The sequence below is a fragment of the Peromyscus californicus genome, unplaced genomic scaffold (genome assembly GCF_007827085.1).
Source record: "Peromyscus californicus insignis strain IS unplaced genomic scaffold, ASM782708v3 Scaffold_12__1_contigs__length_115047231, whole genome shotgun sequence".
NCBI classification, from domain to species: Eukaryota; Metazoa; Chordata; class Mammalia; order Rodentia; family Cricetidae; genus Peromyscus; species Peromyscus californicus.
In genome coordinates, this window is record NW_026294413.1 from 72,780,023 (window position 1) to 72,797,549 (window position 17,527).

Consider the following 17,527-nt stretch of genomic DNA (forward strand, 5'->3'; position numbering starts at 1 on the left):
AGGGAGGAGGGGGGGATCTGTGGGTGGTATGTGAAGTGAGTAGAAAATTTCTTAATAAAGAAAAATGAAAAAAATACAAATAAAATGAATTAGTTATCCTTAAAAAAAGTATTCCCTTATAATATTATTGTTTTTTTTGTGTCTATTGTAGTGTTTCCTTGTTTATTCCTGGTTCTGTTAATTTGGGTCCCCCTTCTTTTGGTTAGTTAGGCCAATGGTCTGTTGATCTTTTGAAAAAATATTTTATTTTATTATTTTGTGTATATGGGTATTTTGCCTGTGTGTGTGTCTGTGTTCTATGTGTATGCCTGGTGCTCATGGAGGCCAGAAGTAGGCACTGCATTTGTCAGATTTGATAAGAGCTATTCTGATTGAGGTGGGGCAGTATCTAAAAGTGGTTTTAGTTTGCATTTTCCTGATGACTAGGGATTTTTAATACTTAAAAAATATTATTGGCCCCCCTCCCTTTTTTTGAGATGTCTACTCCATTCTTTGGCTCAATAGTTGATTGTTAGTTTTATTTCCTTGGTATTGAATTTATGTAGTCCTTTGTAAGTTCTGGTATTTGTCCCTTGTTTAAAGTGTACTTGGTAAAGATTTTCACCTGTGTTCTCCTGACAGCTTCCCTTGTTGTACACAAACCTTTTAATCTCACGTAGTCCCATCTGTTGACACTTGGTGCCGGTCTCTGTGCTAGTGATGTTCTTCGGTTAAGAAAATCCTCGCCTACCCCTGTGTCTTGAAGATTCTTCTTTATATTTTCATCTAGAAGTTTGAATGTTCATGTCTTAAAGTCTTTGATACATTTGAATTGGTTTTTGTTTAAGGTGAAAGGTGTGACTCTAATTTCATTCTACAGATTGGGTATGCTATTTTGCCAGCACCATTGAATAGGCTATTTTTTCCCCCACTAACTGTTTTTGTCCTCTTTGTAAAGTATTAGATAGGCATAGCTTTGTTGGTTTATTCCCACAACCTCTATTTTATTACATTGGTCTACCTGCCTGTTTTTATGCCAGGCTGTTTTTATCACTATAGCTCTGTAGTATAGTTTGAATTCATGTGTTATGATCCTTCCAGCTGTGTTCTTACTTCTTAGGATTGCTTTGGCTCTTTTTAATGGTCTTTTGTGGTTCCATATGGATTACTGGATTTTTTTTTCTAAATCTGTGACATATACCATCAAAATTTTTAAAATTGAAAATGAATTCTTATTGTCTTTTATTTTATTAAACTTCCTCTTTATTTATTCTTTATGTCTTTCACATCATGCATCTCAAGCCCATTCATTTCCTGTTCCTTCATATCCACCCTCTGCCCTTGCAAATTGTCCCCAAAAATAAAATAAATAAAATTTAAGAGAAAAACAGGAAAAAAAAAAAAGGAAAAATCTCATCTCATCATGGAAATTGTAGGGTGATGTAGTGAGCCACGAAGTAAACCCTTATATGTATATATCTTTTTTTGCACGTGTTAATTGCAAAGAGTCATTGGTCTGGATTGGGGCCTCTGGTTTCTGCTACTCTATTGATGCTGGGCCCTCACTGGGATTCTGTGACACAGGACAACAACAGGATATCTGAGAGGAATCCCAGTGAGGGCCCAGCATCAATAGACGAATGGATAAAGAAAATGTGGCATATTTACATGATAGAGCATTGCTCAGCTATTAAAATATAAAGCCATGAAATTTTTAAATGGATATAGTTAGAAAAAAATCATCCTGAGTTAGGTAACCCATACCCAGAAAGACAAATATTGTACATATTTGCTTATATGTAGATGCTAGTTGTTAAGTCTTTGATAATCAAGCTGCAGCCTTTATAACCACATAGAACAGGAATACAATAAGAGAAAGGTGAGAGTAATGTATTTCCCTAGTAAGAGGAAATAGAATAGATGGTTATGGATAGATGATGTGGCAGGAACAGGAGGAACAGATGGGGAGGGGAAGAAGTGCAGAGGGTGAGGGAGGGAAGGAATACAGGGAGGAGCAGCTAATACTAAGGGCCATTTGAGGCATCACATGAAAAACTCATATAGGAGAGGCTTCCTAAAATATATACTTGTATGAAGTCCATTAAAATGAAATTGCCAAATAATTGGGAAGACAGAGCCCCAAGTGGATATCTCTCATGATCAAATTTAGCTTCCAGTTCCAGGAATGGGTTACATATAATTGAATTGTTGGTTAAAGGGGCCCCATGAGTATCTCCAAACAACCCATGCTGTTATCAAGACTCTTGGTTGTTTCTCACAAACTAATGGTAAGACCCTTTTGATGAAGACAGCACCTTTACAACTCATTGAACAAGGAGAAGTCAAGGGGGTGTCTATCTAGAGCCTTCACCCATTTAGACTAATGTTTACAGTACTGTAAGGTACTCTGAACACTAACAAAGAAGAAAAGTAAACACCAACTCAGTTACCAAGTCATTAATCTATAATGATGACCTACTGCAAAATGCTCTACTGTAATAGTGACACAATCTTGTGGGTGTAACCAACCAGTATCTGGTTGGATTTAAGGTCCAGTCAATCAGATGGAATACATTTCTGACAAACTCAAATGGCAAGAACCTGAGACCAGATAGGCTAAGGACTAGGGGAAAACCAAATACTACTGTTCTGGTAAGGGAATGTAGCCAGGAGATGACTCCTAATGCCATTCTGTCATATTTATAGATCAGTTTTTGCTCAGCAATTGTCAAAGAAGCTTCCTCCTACAGTAGAGGGAACAAATACAGAGACCCACAAGTGGACAATGTGCAGCAGGTAAAAAACCTTGGAACATTTAGCCCTAAACCAGATGTCTTCATCAACTCTCTCCCCTCATGGCTTAGGGACCTCTGTGGAAGAGGAGGCAGGAAGAATGTAAGAATCAGAGAGGATGGAGAACACCAAGGAAACAAGATCCTCTAAACATAGTAAGACTGACACACATATGTACTCACAGAGACTGGCAGCACAAGTTTGTGCCAGATGGGGTCCCAGCACTGCCAGGGGAAGTGGACACAAGCCCACATCCCTAACCTTAGAATCTATCTCCAATTGATAATCACTTGCAGATGAAAAATTAGTTTTATCCAAAGCAGTCTCACTGCGGATACAAACCATGTTAACGCCAAGCTCCATGCCCAGCAGTAGATGGACAACACAACACAGAACTCAATGGCATCTTTGAAGGTTCTTTGTCTCATAATGTTTTGCCAGGGCATTTTCCTCCTTATAGGTCATTTGCACATATGTCATGGCTTTTGGTTTTGTATTTTAGGGGACTCTTGTGTGTAAGAACACGTGTTTCTCTGTTTCTCTGCATCTATATGTTCTTCTTTGTGCTTTTTTTGGCCCCTTTTCCTCTGTTTGTTTGTTTTGTCTTATGATTGTTTGTTTCTGTTTTATCTTGTTATTATTATTTGTGTGCTTGTTTGTTTTCTAACATGAGACAGAACAGGTATGCATTCTGATGGATGGAGTGATGGGAACAATCTTAGAGGAGTTGGAGGAGGCTGAAACAGTAATAAGAATATATTGCATGAAAAAAATCCACTTTCAACAAAAGAAAAGATTCTGCATAGGAGAGAAAACATGCAAAAGTTGTTTTTCTGAGTCTGGTTTAATTTACTCAACACAATGACTTCTAATCTAGTCCACTGTCCTACAAATGATATGATTTTGTTTTCCTTTATGACAGTAATGATGCTTTAGTGTACATATTTCTTGGTTCCTTTTCCATTCGTATATTGATGGGCACCAAGGATTTGGCTGTTGTACATTATACTGGCATGAACATGGTTATGTCGGCATCCTTGTAGCATGCCAACTGATTCCTTCAGATAGACAGAAGTGGTATGGCTGCATCATATGGTATTCTACGTTGAGGAAGCTCCATACTTAGTTCCACAGCGAGTGGATTAATTTACATTCATATCCTAAGTGTGCAAAGGTTCCCTTTTTCCTGCAATGTTGCCAACCAATATTTTTTTCTTGATTAAAAGCCTTCTTTTTTTTGAAACAGGATCTCACTACATATCCCTGATCAACCTGATCTGGAATGTACTGTGTAGACTAGGTGGACTTTAAAGTCACAGAATTCTGAGTTTAAAGGTGTGTGCTATTGTGCCTGGCTAATTAAAATTTGTGTTTTACATCTATCTATCTATCTATCTATCTATCTATCTATCTATCTATCTATCTATCTATCTATCTATCTATCTATCTATCTATTTGCATGTGTGTCCAAATGTCTGTGTGGAGGTCAGTGAAAAGTCTTTGGGGGTTGGTTCTCCTTTTATGCAGGTCTGGAGGGGGTTGGTCCTCTTTTTATGTAGGTTAGCTATTCAGGCTTGTAGCAAGTGTCCTTATTTGCTGAGCCATCTAATCAGCCCACGATGCAGTTTTGATTTATTTTTGACTTGATTTAGTGGCTGAAGATGCTTAATGTTTTTTCTTGAATTTATTGGCTATTTGTATCTCTTCATTTAACTTTGACGTTTCTCTGTTGACTTTCAGATTAGATGCTATGTCTATTGGAAAAAGCAGGCTAGCAGAGTCATCTAGTATTATTAAGTTGTAGTTAATCTGTGTCTTTAATTTCAGTAGTACACTTTTCATGACATTGCTGTGAATGTTTGCTGTGTATATGTTTAGAATTGTATTTTATTCTTTGTTGGTTGTTCCCTTATTTAGAATGAAGCTTCCTTCTATATCTCCTTGGATTCATTTTAGTTCAATGTCTATTTTGTCAAAAGTTGGGATAACAATACCTGCTTGCTTCCTGGGCTTATTTGTTTGCAGCACCTCTCTGTACTTTGACTTTAAGGTCATTTCTATCCTTAAGGGTATGAAGAGCTTCTTTTAGACGACAGAGAGATGGATATTTCTATTCAGCTAGCTTGTGTCCTTTAAGTGGGGAGTTGAGGTTATCAATATTTAAAGTTGCTTTTGGAAGCTGTGCACTTAAGGCCAGCATTGAACAATAATCCCAAGGGTGCAGCAGTAGCACCCATATCTTGGTAATAAATTAACATCTCTTCAATTGGATTTAAGTCTACTTCAAGAAGAGGGAAATAGTACCTGGCACTGAAAACCTTACCAACTACCAGGAATTTTAAATCACCCAAAATAACATATAGGAACAAAATAATCTGCCTTTATCTATGTGCTACAGGAAAATTTATATTGATCTCCTCCTATATCTATTGTCTTAACTTTTAAAATATGATTAACATTAAATTAATATAACTGAACCATGACAATCAGCAGGATAGATGTTCAAGAACCAAGAAATAAAAGCAGTGTAACCATTCTCCTAGATGCTTCAGATTTTGATTAATTACTTAAACCAGTTAAAAACTGAAAATAAATTAAATGTAAATTTAATTGCCCAAGATCTTTTTTGACAACCAATTTTTAATTTCCCCCAGAATTGCTTTCAGGGCTGTCTTCATATGTTTGTTCCTAAGACTGTATATCACAGGATTAAGAAGTGGGGTCAAGACGGAATAAAACAGAGTCACAAGTTTCTGCATTCCCGCTTCATGCTCAGATGTTGGGCTCCCATACATGACAAGTACTGAGCCATAGAATAATGCAACCACAGCCAAATGAGACCCACAGGTTGAGAAAGCTTTTCTTTTCCCAGAGGCTGAAGGGACCTTCAATACAGCTATTAGGACCAGAGCATATGACCCCATGATAAAGAGAAAAGGAATAATGAGAGGCAGAGGACTTAAGATGGACAAGACCAGCTCTATTAGGGGAACTTTTTTGCAAGTCAGTGCTAACAGAGGGCCTGGGTCACATAGGAAATGGTCTATAATCCTGGATCCACAAAAGGACATCTGGGAGATGATGATGATGGGGACAGGGAACCAGAGGAAACCAAGCACCCAGCAACTGATCACAAGGATGTTACAGAGGCGCCCAGTCATAAGAGCAGGATAGTGTAGAGGTCTGCAGATGGCAAGGTAGCGGTCAAAGGCCATGACTGCCAGGAAGAAGCATTCTGTAGACCCCAAGGAAAAGAAGAAATAGAACTGCAGGAAGCAGCCAGAGAAGGAGATGACCTTGGTGTCAGAGAGGAAGTTGGCCAACATGTTGGGAACTGTGGAGGTGACATACCAGATCTCCAGGAAGGAGAAGTTGGCCAGCAGGAGGTACATGGGGGTGTGCAGTTTCTGATCCCAGCGCACAGCACAGATGATGGAAGCATTGCCCATGAGTGTGAGGAGGTAGACAATGAAGAAGAGCACAAAGAGGAGGATCTGCCCTTCCCTGGAGCAGGGGAATCCCAGGAGTATGAAGCCAGTGATGGTGCTGGAGTTGCTGGGTCTGCTGAGGGTTTTCATCTGTCTGTGAGCTGTAAAAGCACCAGAAATTATCAAATGGATAAAGCCAGCTGAAGATTCAGATTTATATTTAAATCATCATGAGAAATTATGTATATGTATTAGCTACTCTAGACATATATTGACCTAAAGTGATTATTCACTCCCATTCTTTGCTTCCCTGCACTTTCTGCTGTTGGCAAGAGAAAACTATTGGTCATAATTGACAAGTACTCCTCCTCCTCTTCATCATCATCTTCCTACTTCTGTCTATTCTAGTAAGTTAAATTCTAATCTAATTTTTAAATATGTTTACATTTTTGTTCAAGATCTTATACATGTGTGTAATCAAGTATGTGTAGATATATTCGCACAAAATAAGATTTCCTCCCAATTTTTTTTTTTGAGAAGTGAAATCCCTGTATCTCCTGGTGTAGAATATCTTACCATCTGTAATTATTATTCGTGTTATATCCATATTGGCTTTAAAAAATTGAAATCAGATTAACTATGGGAATGCCCTCATGTATAGGTGTCAGTTAGCTTCCCAACATACTTGGAATAAATTTCCAAGCTGTGGATTTTGATTTGATTCCCTTAACATCTCTGACTATCTTTTCCTCCCTCTGTCCCTCTCTCCATTTTTCTCCTTTTTTTGTATGTGGGGCAATCATATACACTCCATAGACAAATATAAAACAAGAATTATTGGATGTAACACTGGCCAGAAGAGAGTAACACTGTACGTTATCTGATGAGCTTTCCTCATCCCAATGAAGAGTGTGCATTTTGGGACCACATACATCCTGGTCACATTTCAGTAGAAAGAGATCCCACCTTCCTACCTCTGTAATGTTTTCTAGTAGGGGTTGGCAAATATTTTGTTAGTTTATGCTTGTGGGTCACATAATTTCTGTCAAAGCCACACAGCTCTGGTGAAGTAAGGCCAAAACAGGCTCTAGCAAGCTTTAGAAGAATGCATGTGGCCATACTCCAGTAAAACATTAAGTCTGGTAAGAATTGAATTTCATGCAGTTTTCATGTGTTACAAAACCATACTCTTCCATCCATTATAAAACTTAATAATATTCAAAAACAAATGCTCATCTTGGACCCATAGTCAAAGCAGCAGGAGGCCAGATGTGGTTCATGGACTCTTTCTCTTAACAGTTGCAGGAAAAAAAGAGAGAACTAACAAATTGGCTTATAATAAAGGATGCTTCTCTTGTTAGAAAAGGAGGGGCTTCCAGCTGAAACTATTCTGCTCTGCTGTGTGACCACAGCCATTCTGGGACAACCTTGAGCCATTAGGATTAGCTTGTCTCTATGTTTACACACATACATGAGCACACATGCTTACATACTGATGTCCTACATATCTTTCCTATACGATGCTCGAGTTAGATAACACTGGATTCCTTCAGTTTTGAAAACAAGAACAGTCTGTGTGGGCCAGCAACATTTTATGCCTGGGCAAAGCTAATTGGCACATGCTGGGAGATATTCCTAACAGGAGTGTGTTGTTACTCACCTTTTACTACTCAGCTTCTATGTTCAGAGAGCAGCAATGTGGTTTTCCCGACACAGGCTATTTTTGACCTGTGCAAATGGCAAGCAGATTATTCAGAGTTGGCTGAAGAAGGGACTGTGATATGGATGGCTACAATGGCTTCAGTGTTCATATGTACAGGATGAATAATCTAGTTAAATAACATTGAAAGCAAAACACTTCAGCACCATCACCCCAATTCTATCTTAGGAAAGTTGAGATAGAGAACTTCAATTAGTCAGATCCTAGGCCATGACATGTAGGGGAACAGAAGCTTCCATTTTCTGATAATGTCTTTTTGTTTCAAGTTGAATCCAAGAAGTCACAATCCTGTGAAACCATCATTGGATTTATCTCTCCAGCATATCCATTTCATTTGATAGGAGAGGAAATTGCCATACCTGCTCCATTTGTAAAACAACTTTCCCATGGAGATTTGAGAGGTGGTGGGAAGTTAAGGCATTGGAGGAAAGCAATTGATTTGTAGTAAGAAGCCTATCATTTGAATTATAATCCATTTTTTACTAATAGCAGATGTTCTATTTACTCAAATGCAGACACTACTTTCTAGTGTCTTCAGCTGCAAAATATCACTCTTACAGAAGGGTTGAGGGCTCTGAATAAGCTGATGTATACAAAAGCACTCTGTCTGGGGCCTGACACAGCAACAGATTATTGGCTGTGGAACAGGTAGCTGAAACAAAAGCAAAAGAAAGCCTTGTTGAGATGGTCACTTTTCTAGCTCTTTTGCTCAATGTCTTCTCTAAGCATTAACATCATCTCCCATTATTGACTAGAAGGAATCCAAAGCTAGAGTTTCTTGGACAATGTCTAGTTTTCCTAGAGAGGAAAGATGTTCTCCTCTATACTAGCAGTCAAGAGTGAGAGAGTAGAATGAAGAGATCTGAATGTTTACTGGAACATACAGGGTTTATAAATATTGCCTCTGGGAATGAGCTCTGTTCCTTCAAATTCATCACATCCAGAAGAAGAGTTGCAGGAGGCTGTTTTGTGCTGCTCTCGCATCCACTGGGGCCTGAATTCTCGGGAGACACTTTGTGCCACCTGCCCTTATTTACAGTAGAGTAAAATATTATCACTTTATTCCCATATTGATGTGGGATGACATAAGATATAATTAATATTTAATCCTGCTCAGAACACCTACTAAGTACACAAGTGGAAGTTAATCAGAGGCCTCCCTCCCATGTTGGGCCTATGATTGCTGTCTCTAATGACTGGTGCAAGTGATTGGCATTGAGGACAGAGTTAGAGAGAAGGAAGAGCTGTAGGTGAGATGAGACCTCATTCATAGACATCTGAGTAGTCACAGCAGGAATCAGTCTTTCCCCAGGAGCACCAATTATTATTATTATTTTTTAAAGAGCTTTCCTTTTTTTTGTTTAATATTGAGTTCTATGAGTTTCAAGGCATTAATCTTGGGAACATCTATCCTTGATCTGAGACACTCATCAGTTTTTCTCTGGTCTTACATCAGAGTTGCTCTCTAGGTTTCCTTCCCCTTGATAGAGGTACACACAGCTCTTCAAGCACTTGTTACTGGTTATTCCTTTTTTCCTAACAGCACAAGGAATCTTATCAAGGCATGAGTTCATTTAATGTCTTTGTTGATTTGTCCTCTTTCAACAATGTAAGATTCAAAGTTGGCATCAAGGATCCTAATCTATGATTATCAGGATTGTTGTGGTGACTTTATAGCCCCTTCATTTGTGGCAGATGTCCTTATGTCAAAACTACATTGCACTGCTTAGCAAAGCAATGGAAGACCAGTATGTTTATTGGGTGAATGATCTTATTCCTTCTCCCCCAGAAAAGCAGAAGAGAATGTGCAAAAAGAGAGGTGAGCACTTTGGAGTAAGACACCTAGGAAATCCATTCACTCATGGAGATATGAAATGCCCTCTTTTCTTCCCTTTTTAAATTAAAAAATTATTGTTCTCCTATTGAAAACAAATTATCTTCATAATATATTCTGATCACAACTCCCCTCCCCTCAACTCCTCTATATTCTTTCTAGCTTCCAGCTCACCAAGCTACATGCCTTCTTTCTCTCTCTCTAGAAAAAAAGGCAAACAAAAACAAAACAAGCAAACAAAAAAACCAAGAACCACACAAATGATTAAACAAACAAAAACAAAGAAAAATCACAAGAGAAACACACACACACACACACACACACACACACACACACACACACACACACAAAACCCATAGAAACACAAAACTAGAAACCATACTAGTAAACCAAAGACTAGTAAGACAAAAAAAATGTCCAACACAGCAATATGGATGAAACCAATCTACACAAATACCACTAAGCTCAATTTGTGTTGGCCATCTACTTCTGGGCTTAGGACATACCCTTAATTTGCTTAATATACCCAGTGAGACTTTTTGTCCATATAAAGCTGAAATTTATCTTTCCAAGATCTTTGAAAAATTGTGTTGGAATTTTGACAGTGATTGTATTGACTCTGTAGATTTTTTTTTTGGTAGAATGGGCATTTTTATTATGTTAATCCTCCTGATCTGTGATCATCAGAGATATTTCTATTTTCTGATATATTCTTCAATTTACAAGTCTTTCATTTGCTTGGATAGAGTTACTCTAAGGCATTTTATATTATTTGAGGCTATTGTGAAATGTGTTGTTTCTCTGATTTCTTTCTAAGTCTAATTGGCATTTGTATGTAAGAGGGCTGTTGGTTTTTGTGAGTTAATTTTGTGTCCAGCTACTTTGTTGAAAGAGTTATTCAGCGATAGGAGTTCCCAGATGGAGTATTTAGGGTGACTTACGTATATTATCATATCATCTTCAAATAAAGATACTTTGACTTCTTTCTTTCCAGTTCGTACCCCCTTGATCTTCTCAGTTGTTTTATTGATAGAGCTAAGACTTCAAGTACTATCTATCCTGAACAGGTGTGGGGAGAGTGGACAGCTTTTTCTTGTTCTGATTTTAGTAAAATTGGTTTGATTTCTCCACTTAATTTGATGTTGGCTATGAGATTGTTTGCTGTGGGATGTTCTGTATGTTAAATGTGTTGCTCTGATTGGTTAATAAATAAAACGCTAATTGGCCAGTAGCCAGGCAGGAAGTATAGGCAGGACAAGGAGAGAGGAAAATTCTGGGAACAGGAAGGCTGAGTCAGAAGAGACGCTACCAGCCGCTACCATGAGAAGATGTTAAGATACCGGTAAGCCACGAGCCACGTGGCAATTTATAGATGAATAGAAATGGGTTAATTAACTGATATAAGAACAGTGAGCAAGAAGCCTGCCCCGACCATACAGTTTGTAAACAATATAAGTCTCTGTGTGTTTACTTGGTTGGGTCTGAGCGGCTGTGGGACTGGCGGGTGAAAGAGATTTGTCCTGACTGTGGGCCAGGCAGGAAAACTCTAGCTACAAATGGCACCCAACGTGGTGGCAAGAGTTTCCACCTAAAACCTGAGAAAAAAGATTCTAAAACGGAGCTAAAAACAGCTTCCTTGTTGTCTCTCTCAAGTTAGTGGCAGCCTGCAGGTTTGAGCTACTCTGTGGCGGGTTTGTGGTGTGCGTGCCGGCTTGACCTATGCTACGTTACACAGAGGTGTCTCAAAGCTGTGCACTATGCTGTGTGTTGGATATAGTTTTTGCTAGTTAAAAAAAAAAAGAGGTTTCTGAGCTACACGCTGCTTTGGTAGAAGCATAGGCCCACTGTTTCTGAGAGTTGATGGCTCTGAGACCTGGCAATAAATGTACCACCACCATGTTGGGAAGCTGAGGTGGGTGGAGCCAGCAGCCACAGCACCATTTCAGTCTTAGAATGCTGCAGTTTAAAGCAATAGGTTCACAATAAGACAGATTCAGATGGAATAGTTTACAATGTGTGTAAAATATACGTAGGCTTGAAAGAGACAAAAAAAGTGATGTATACAGTTATATAAAGAAATACAGAGTTTTAAAAAATAAAGTCTTTAAAGAGACAGTAAAATTAATATAAAAAAATAAGTCACATAAAGATGGATATCACACAGAGAATCTGGATTATATTGTCTTTGATATTCTTTTTTTTCCCCCCCTCCCGTCCCCCTCACCTTCCCCCCAAACCCCCCCCCCCCATTCCCATCTCCTCCAGGGCAAAGCCTTCCCCACAGACTGAGGTCAACCTGGTAGACTCAGTCCAGGTAGGTCTAGTCCCCTCCTCCCAGGCCGAGCCAAACAATCCTGCATAGGCCCCAGGTTTCAAACAGCCAACTCATGCAATGAGCACAAGATCTGATCCCACTGCCTGGATGCCTCCCAAACAGATCAAGCCAATCAACTGTCTCACCCATTCAGAGGGCCTGATCCAGTGGGGACCCCTCAGCCATTGGTTCATAGTTCATGTGTTTCCATTCATTTGGCTATTTGTCCCTGTGCTTTATCCAACCTTGGTCTCAACAATTCTCGCTCATATAAACCCTCCTCATTCTCGCTAATTGGACTCCCAGAGATCCACCCGGGGCCTAGTCATGGATCTCTGCATCCAGATCCCTCAGTAGTTGGATGAGGTTTCTAGCACAACAATTAGGGTGTTTGGCCATCCCATCACCAGAGTAGGTCAGTTCGGGCTGTCTCTCGACCATTGCCAGCAGTCTGTTGTGTGGGTATCTTTGTGGATTTCTGTGGGCCTCTCTAGCACTTTGCTTCTTCCTATTCTCATGTGGTCTTCATTTACCTTGGTCTCCTATTCCTTGTTCTCCCTCTCTGTTGTTGATCCAGCTGGGATCTCCCGCTCCCCTAAGCTCCCTTCCCCTCAACCCTCGCCTTTCACTACCCCCACTCATGTCCAGGCTGTTCATGTAGATCTCATTCCATTTCTCTGTCATTGGGCGATCCCTGTGTCTTTCTTGGGGTCCTGTTTTCCAGGTAGCCTCCCTGGTGATGTGAGTAGCAGACAAGTCATCCTTGTTTCATGTCTAGTATCCTGCTATGAGTGAGTACATACCATGTTTGTCTTTCTGAGTCTGGGTTACCTCACTCAGGATGATTTTTTCTAGATCCATCCATTTGTCTGCAAACCTCATGATGCCATTGTTTTTCTCTGCTGAGTAGTATTCCATTGTGTATATGTACCACATTTTGTTTATCCATTCTTCAGTTGAAGGGCATCTGGGTTGTTTCCATGTTCTGGCTATTACAAACAATGCTGATATGAACATAGCTGAACAAGTGCTCTTATGGTGTGGTTGAGCATTTCTTGGGTATACGCCCAAGAGTGGTATAGCTGGATCTTGGGGGAGATTGATTCCCAATTTTCTAAGAAAGTGCCATATTGATTTCCAAAGTGGTTGTACAAGCTTGCATTCCCACCAGCAGTGGAGGAGAGTTCCCCTAGCTCCACATCCTCTCCAGCATAAGGTGTCTTCAGTGTTTTTGATCTTAGCCATTCTGACAGGCGTAAGGTGGTATCTCAGAGTTGTTTTGATTTGCATTTCCCTGATGATTAGGGATGTTGAGCAGTTCCTTAAATGTCTTTCGGCCATTTGAGTTTCCTCTGTTGAGAATTCTCTGTTTAGTTCTATAGCCCATTTCTTAATTGGACTGTTGGGCATTTTGATGTCTAATTTCTTGAATTCCTTATATATTCTGGATATCAGTCCTCTGTCAGATGTGGGGTTGGTGAAGATCTTTTCCCATTCTGTAGGCTGTCGCTTTGCCTTGTTGACCGTATCCTTTGCTCTACAAAAGCTTCTCAGTTTCAAGAGGTCCCATTGATTGATTGTTTCTCTCAGAGTCTGTGCTACTGGTGTTCTATTTAGGAAGTAGTCTCCTATGCCAATGCGTTCAAGACTACTTCCTACTTTCTCTTCTAGCAGGTTCAGAGTAGCTGGATTTATGTTGAGGTCCTTGATCCACTTGGACTTAAGTTTTGTGTATGGTGATAGATATGGATCTATTTGCAGCCTTCTACATGTTGATATCCAGTTTTGCCAGCACCATTTGTTGAAGATGCTTTCTTTTTTCCATTGTGCACTTTTGGCTTCTTTGTCAAAAATTATATGTTCATAGGTGTGCGGATTAATGTCAGGGTCTTCAATTCGATTCCATTGGTCCACATGTCGGTTTTTATGCCAGTACCAAACTGTTTTTATTACTGTAGCTCTATAATAGAGCTTGAAGTCAGGGATCGTGATGCCTCCAGAAGTTGTGTTATTGTACAGGATTCCTTTGGCTATCCTGGGTTTTTTGTTTTTCCATATGAAGTTGAGTATTATTTTTTCCAGGTCTGTGAAGAATTGTGTTGGTATTTTGATGGGGATTGCATTGAATCTGTAGATTGCTTTTGGTAAGATTGCCATTTTTACTATGTTAGTCCTGCCTATCCATGAGCATGGGAGATCTTTCCATTTTCTGACATCTTCTTCAATTTCTTTTTTCAGGGACTTAAAGTTCTTGTCATATAGGTCCTTCACTTGCTTGGTTAGTGTTACCCCAAGGTATTTGATGTCATTTGTGGCTATAGTAAAGGGTGATGTATCTCTGATTTCCTTCTCCGCTTCTTTGTCCATTGTATATAGGAGGGCTACTGATTTTTTTGAGTTGATCTTGTATCCTGCTATGTTGCTGAAGGTGTTTATAAGCTGTATCAGTTCCTTGGTGGAATCTTTGGGGTCGCTCAAGTATACTATCATGTCATCTGCAAATAGGGAAAGCTTGACTTCTTCCTTTCCAATTTGTATCCCCTTAATCTCCTTATGTTGTCTTATTGCTCTGGCTAGAACTTCAAGTACTATATTGAATAAGTATGGGGAGAGTGGACAGCCTTGCCTCGTTCCTGATTTTAGTGGGATTGCTTTGAGTTTCTCTCCATTTAATTTGATGTTGGCTGTTGGCTTGCTGTAAATTGCCTTTATTATGTTTAGGTATGTTCCCTGTATTCCTGATCGCTCCAATACCTTTATCATGAAGGGGTGTTGGATTTTGTCAAATGCCTTTTCTGCATCCAGTGAGATGATCATATGGTTTTTTTCTTTGAGTTTGTTGATATTCTTAACTGCAGAAAGACATTTGATTGTAAAAGCTGTTGAGTTATGCCAATATGTATATTGTAAAGATACCTTGACTTCAAAATTTGGATGTAAGGATATGTTGCTTTGGAAAGGAGGCTCTGCTTTTGTTTTCACAGAAAGCCAGAGGCTATGGATTTGTTCCAGATTAAGATACATCAGGTTTGACCAGCCAAGACCCCTGGAAAGGTCTCCAGTGACACCATGGCTCAGATGATCCAACATCCAGAACAGTTTCAAGGCAACTGGTTCAGACGATACATCCTCACGACTACTCCATAATCCTAAAATTTTCTTTGTGTCCCCATAACATACAGTGCCCCCTCCAGCAGGAAGTAGTAAGTGAAGCTATGCACAAAATCCCAAATATACCAAGCTGGCTTTGGAGATGGAATTGGCTCACTCCTTCTCTAAACCCAAACATATTGCTAAAAAAAAAAAAAAAGGTTAAGAGATTCTTGTGTCCCAAATCAGAAGAGCCCTCTGGTGTGGGACAGAGAAAAACCAATATTTTTATTTAAAACAGGTTGATTATAAATGCAATCTCTTTCTAAAGAAGAAAAGGGGATAGTTTAGATATGATAGGATGAAAGGGTAGATTAATGAACCTACTTTTAAAGAGCAACAACTTGTTTGAAATGTTTTACATTGGTATAGATGTTAGTTTATTGATACAAGTTTAAACTTAATTTTGTTATACTGTATATATATATTTCTATTCTTGTTTGAGATACTTTGTTTATGTAACTCATTTAGATTGTAATGGATAATTAAGAAATACAGATTAATAATTAGTCTTCTATGATAGTCAAACTTGTAGCTTGTTAGTTAAGTTTTCTAGGTATACATTGATATATTTCACATAGACAGATAATCTTCAAACACTTCAAAGACCTACAGAATATGGCATTTAAAATGTTTTAAAAATTTAGACTTTCTGGATAGTGAGACATGTCTGCTCCTGGCAGCACTGATTTACTTCAGAGAGGAGGATGGGCATCAAAGACACTCCATATGGAGTTTATCTTCACCTTGGCAAAAATAGCTATTTGGGAAAGAAACTGTTCTTGCCTGGACTGCTTGATCAACTGGACATGCAGGACCCATAAGAAGGTGACCACTGAACTTTGCTTGGCAAAATGGTCCTTCAGGTTCTTGCTTCTCAGAGGAAACTGCCAGGCATTCTACAGGACACAGAGAGAAATTACTGAGAGACTCTAGGCCTGTGGGCTGAAGACAGATGCCCCAACTTTACAAAAGAACTTTGGATGACTGTCCAGGCTGCCAGTTGTCTCTGTCCACTCTTGCAAGACTCCCGAAAGTTGCTTGTGTCCTTCTCCCATTTCTCAGGTAATATTATATCCTTCTGAGGTCTTTGATATAGTTGAAGACTTGATAGTTATAATTTTCCTTAGTTATAATAAAAGATAAGTTAGATATGAAACCTTAGACTCACAAATATAGGATGGATAGAATATCTTTTTTAATTTTGCCAAATACAAGTAGACTAGATATTATAAATAGACTAAATAGTGTAACTGTAATTCTTGCTTGATAATTGTTTTGTTATATGTAATTTTACTATGTGAAAGTTAAAACCTTCCTTTTGAAAAAAAGAAAAAGGGAAGTGCTGTGGGATGTTCTGTATGTTAAATGTGTTGCTCTTATTGGTTAATAAATAAAACACTGATTGGCCAGTAGCCAGGTAGGAATTATAGGCGGGACAAGGAGAGAGGAGAATTCTGGTAACAGGAAGGCTGAGTCAGAAGAGACGCTACCAGCCGCTACCATGAGAAGATGTTAAGATACCGGTAAGCCACAAGCCAAGTGGCAATTTATAGATGAATAGAAATGGGTTAATTTAAGATGTAAGAACAGTTAGCAAGAAGCCTGACCCAGCCATACAGTTTGTAACCAATATAAGTCTCTGTGTTTACTTGGTTGGGTCTGAGTGGCTGTGGGACTGGCGGCTGAGAGAGATTTGTCCTGACTGTGGGCCAGGCAGGAAAACTCTAGCTACAATTGTTGTACACTGTATTTATTATGTTTAGATGTGTCCCTTGTATCCCTAATATCTCCAGTACTTTTATCATGAAGGGGTGTTGGATTCTGTCAAGGCCCTTTCTGCATTTAATGAGATGATCATGTGTGTTTTCTTTCAGTTTGTTTATATGGTGGTTTGTGTTTAGTGATTTTCACATATTGAACTATCCCTGCATCTCTAGAATGAAGCCTACTTCATTCTGGTATGTGATTTTTTTGATGTGTCCTTTAATTTGCTTTGCAAGTATTTTATTGAATATTTTTTCATCTATGTTCTTAAGGGTAATTGGTCTGTTCTTCTTTCTTTGGTTTGGGTAACTATGAGCTCATAAAAAGAATTGGGCAATGTTCTTTCTATTTCTATTTTGTGAAATAATTTGAGGATTATTGGCATTAACAAAAAGAAATAGTTGCATTAGAGAGGAGTAGATGATGAGAAATGATCAAACTGAGGATGGAAATACTATGAATACAGTTCTCATGTATAAAATCCCCAAAAGGAAAATAAAAAAGAAGCATGTAACTTATTTTGGATTTTATAGGACCCACCA

General features: G+C 38.9%; 1 protein-coding gene across 1 annotated transcript; it reads right to left on the reverse strand.

Moving 5' to 3' along the window:
- Positions 1-5,378: 5,378 nt before the first annotated feature.
- On the reverse strand, positions 5,379-6,350 carry LOC128107989 (olfactory receptor 11G2-like). The gene has a single exon (XM_052734315.1). The coding sequence runs from the start codon at positions 6,348-6,350 to the stop codon at positions 5,379-5,381; it is 972 nt and encodes a 323-aa protein (XP_052590275.1).
- Positions 6,351-17,527: the final 11,177 nt, after the last annotated feature.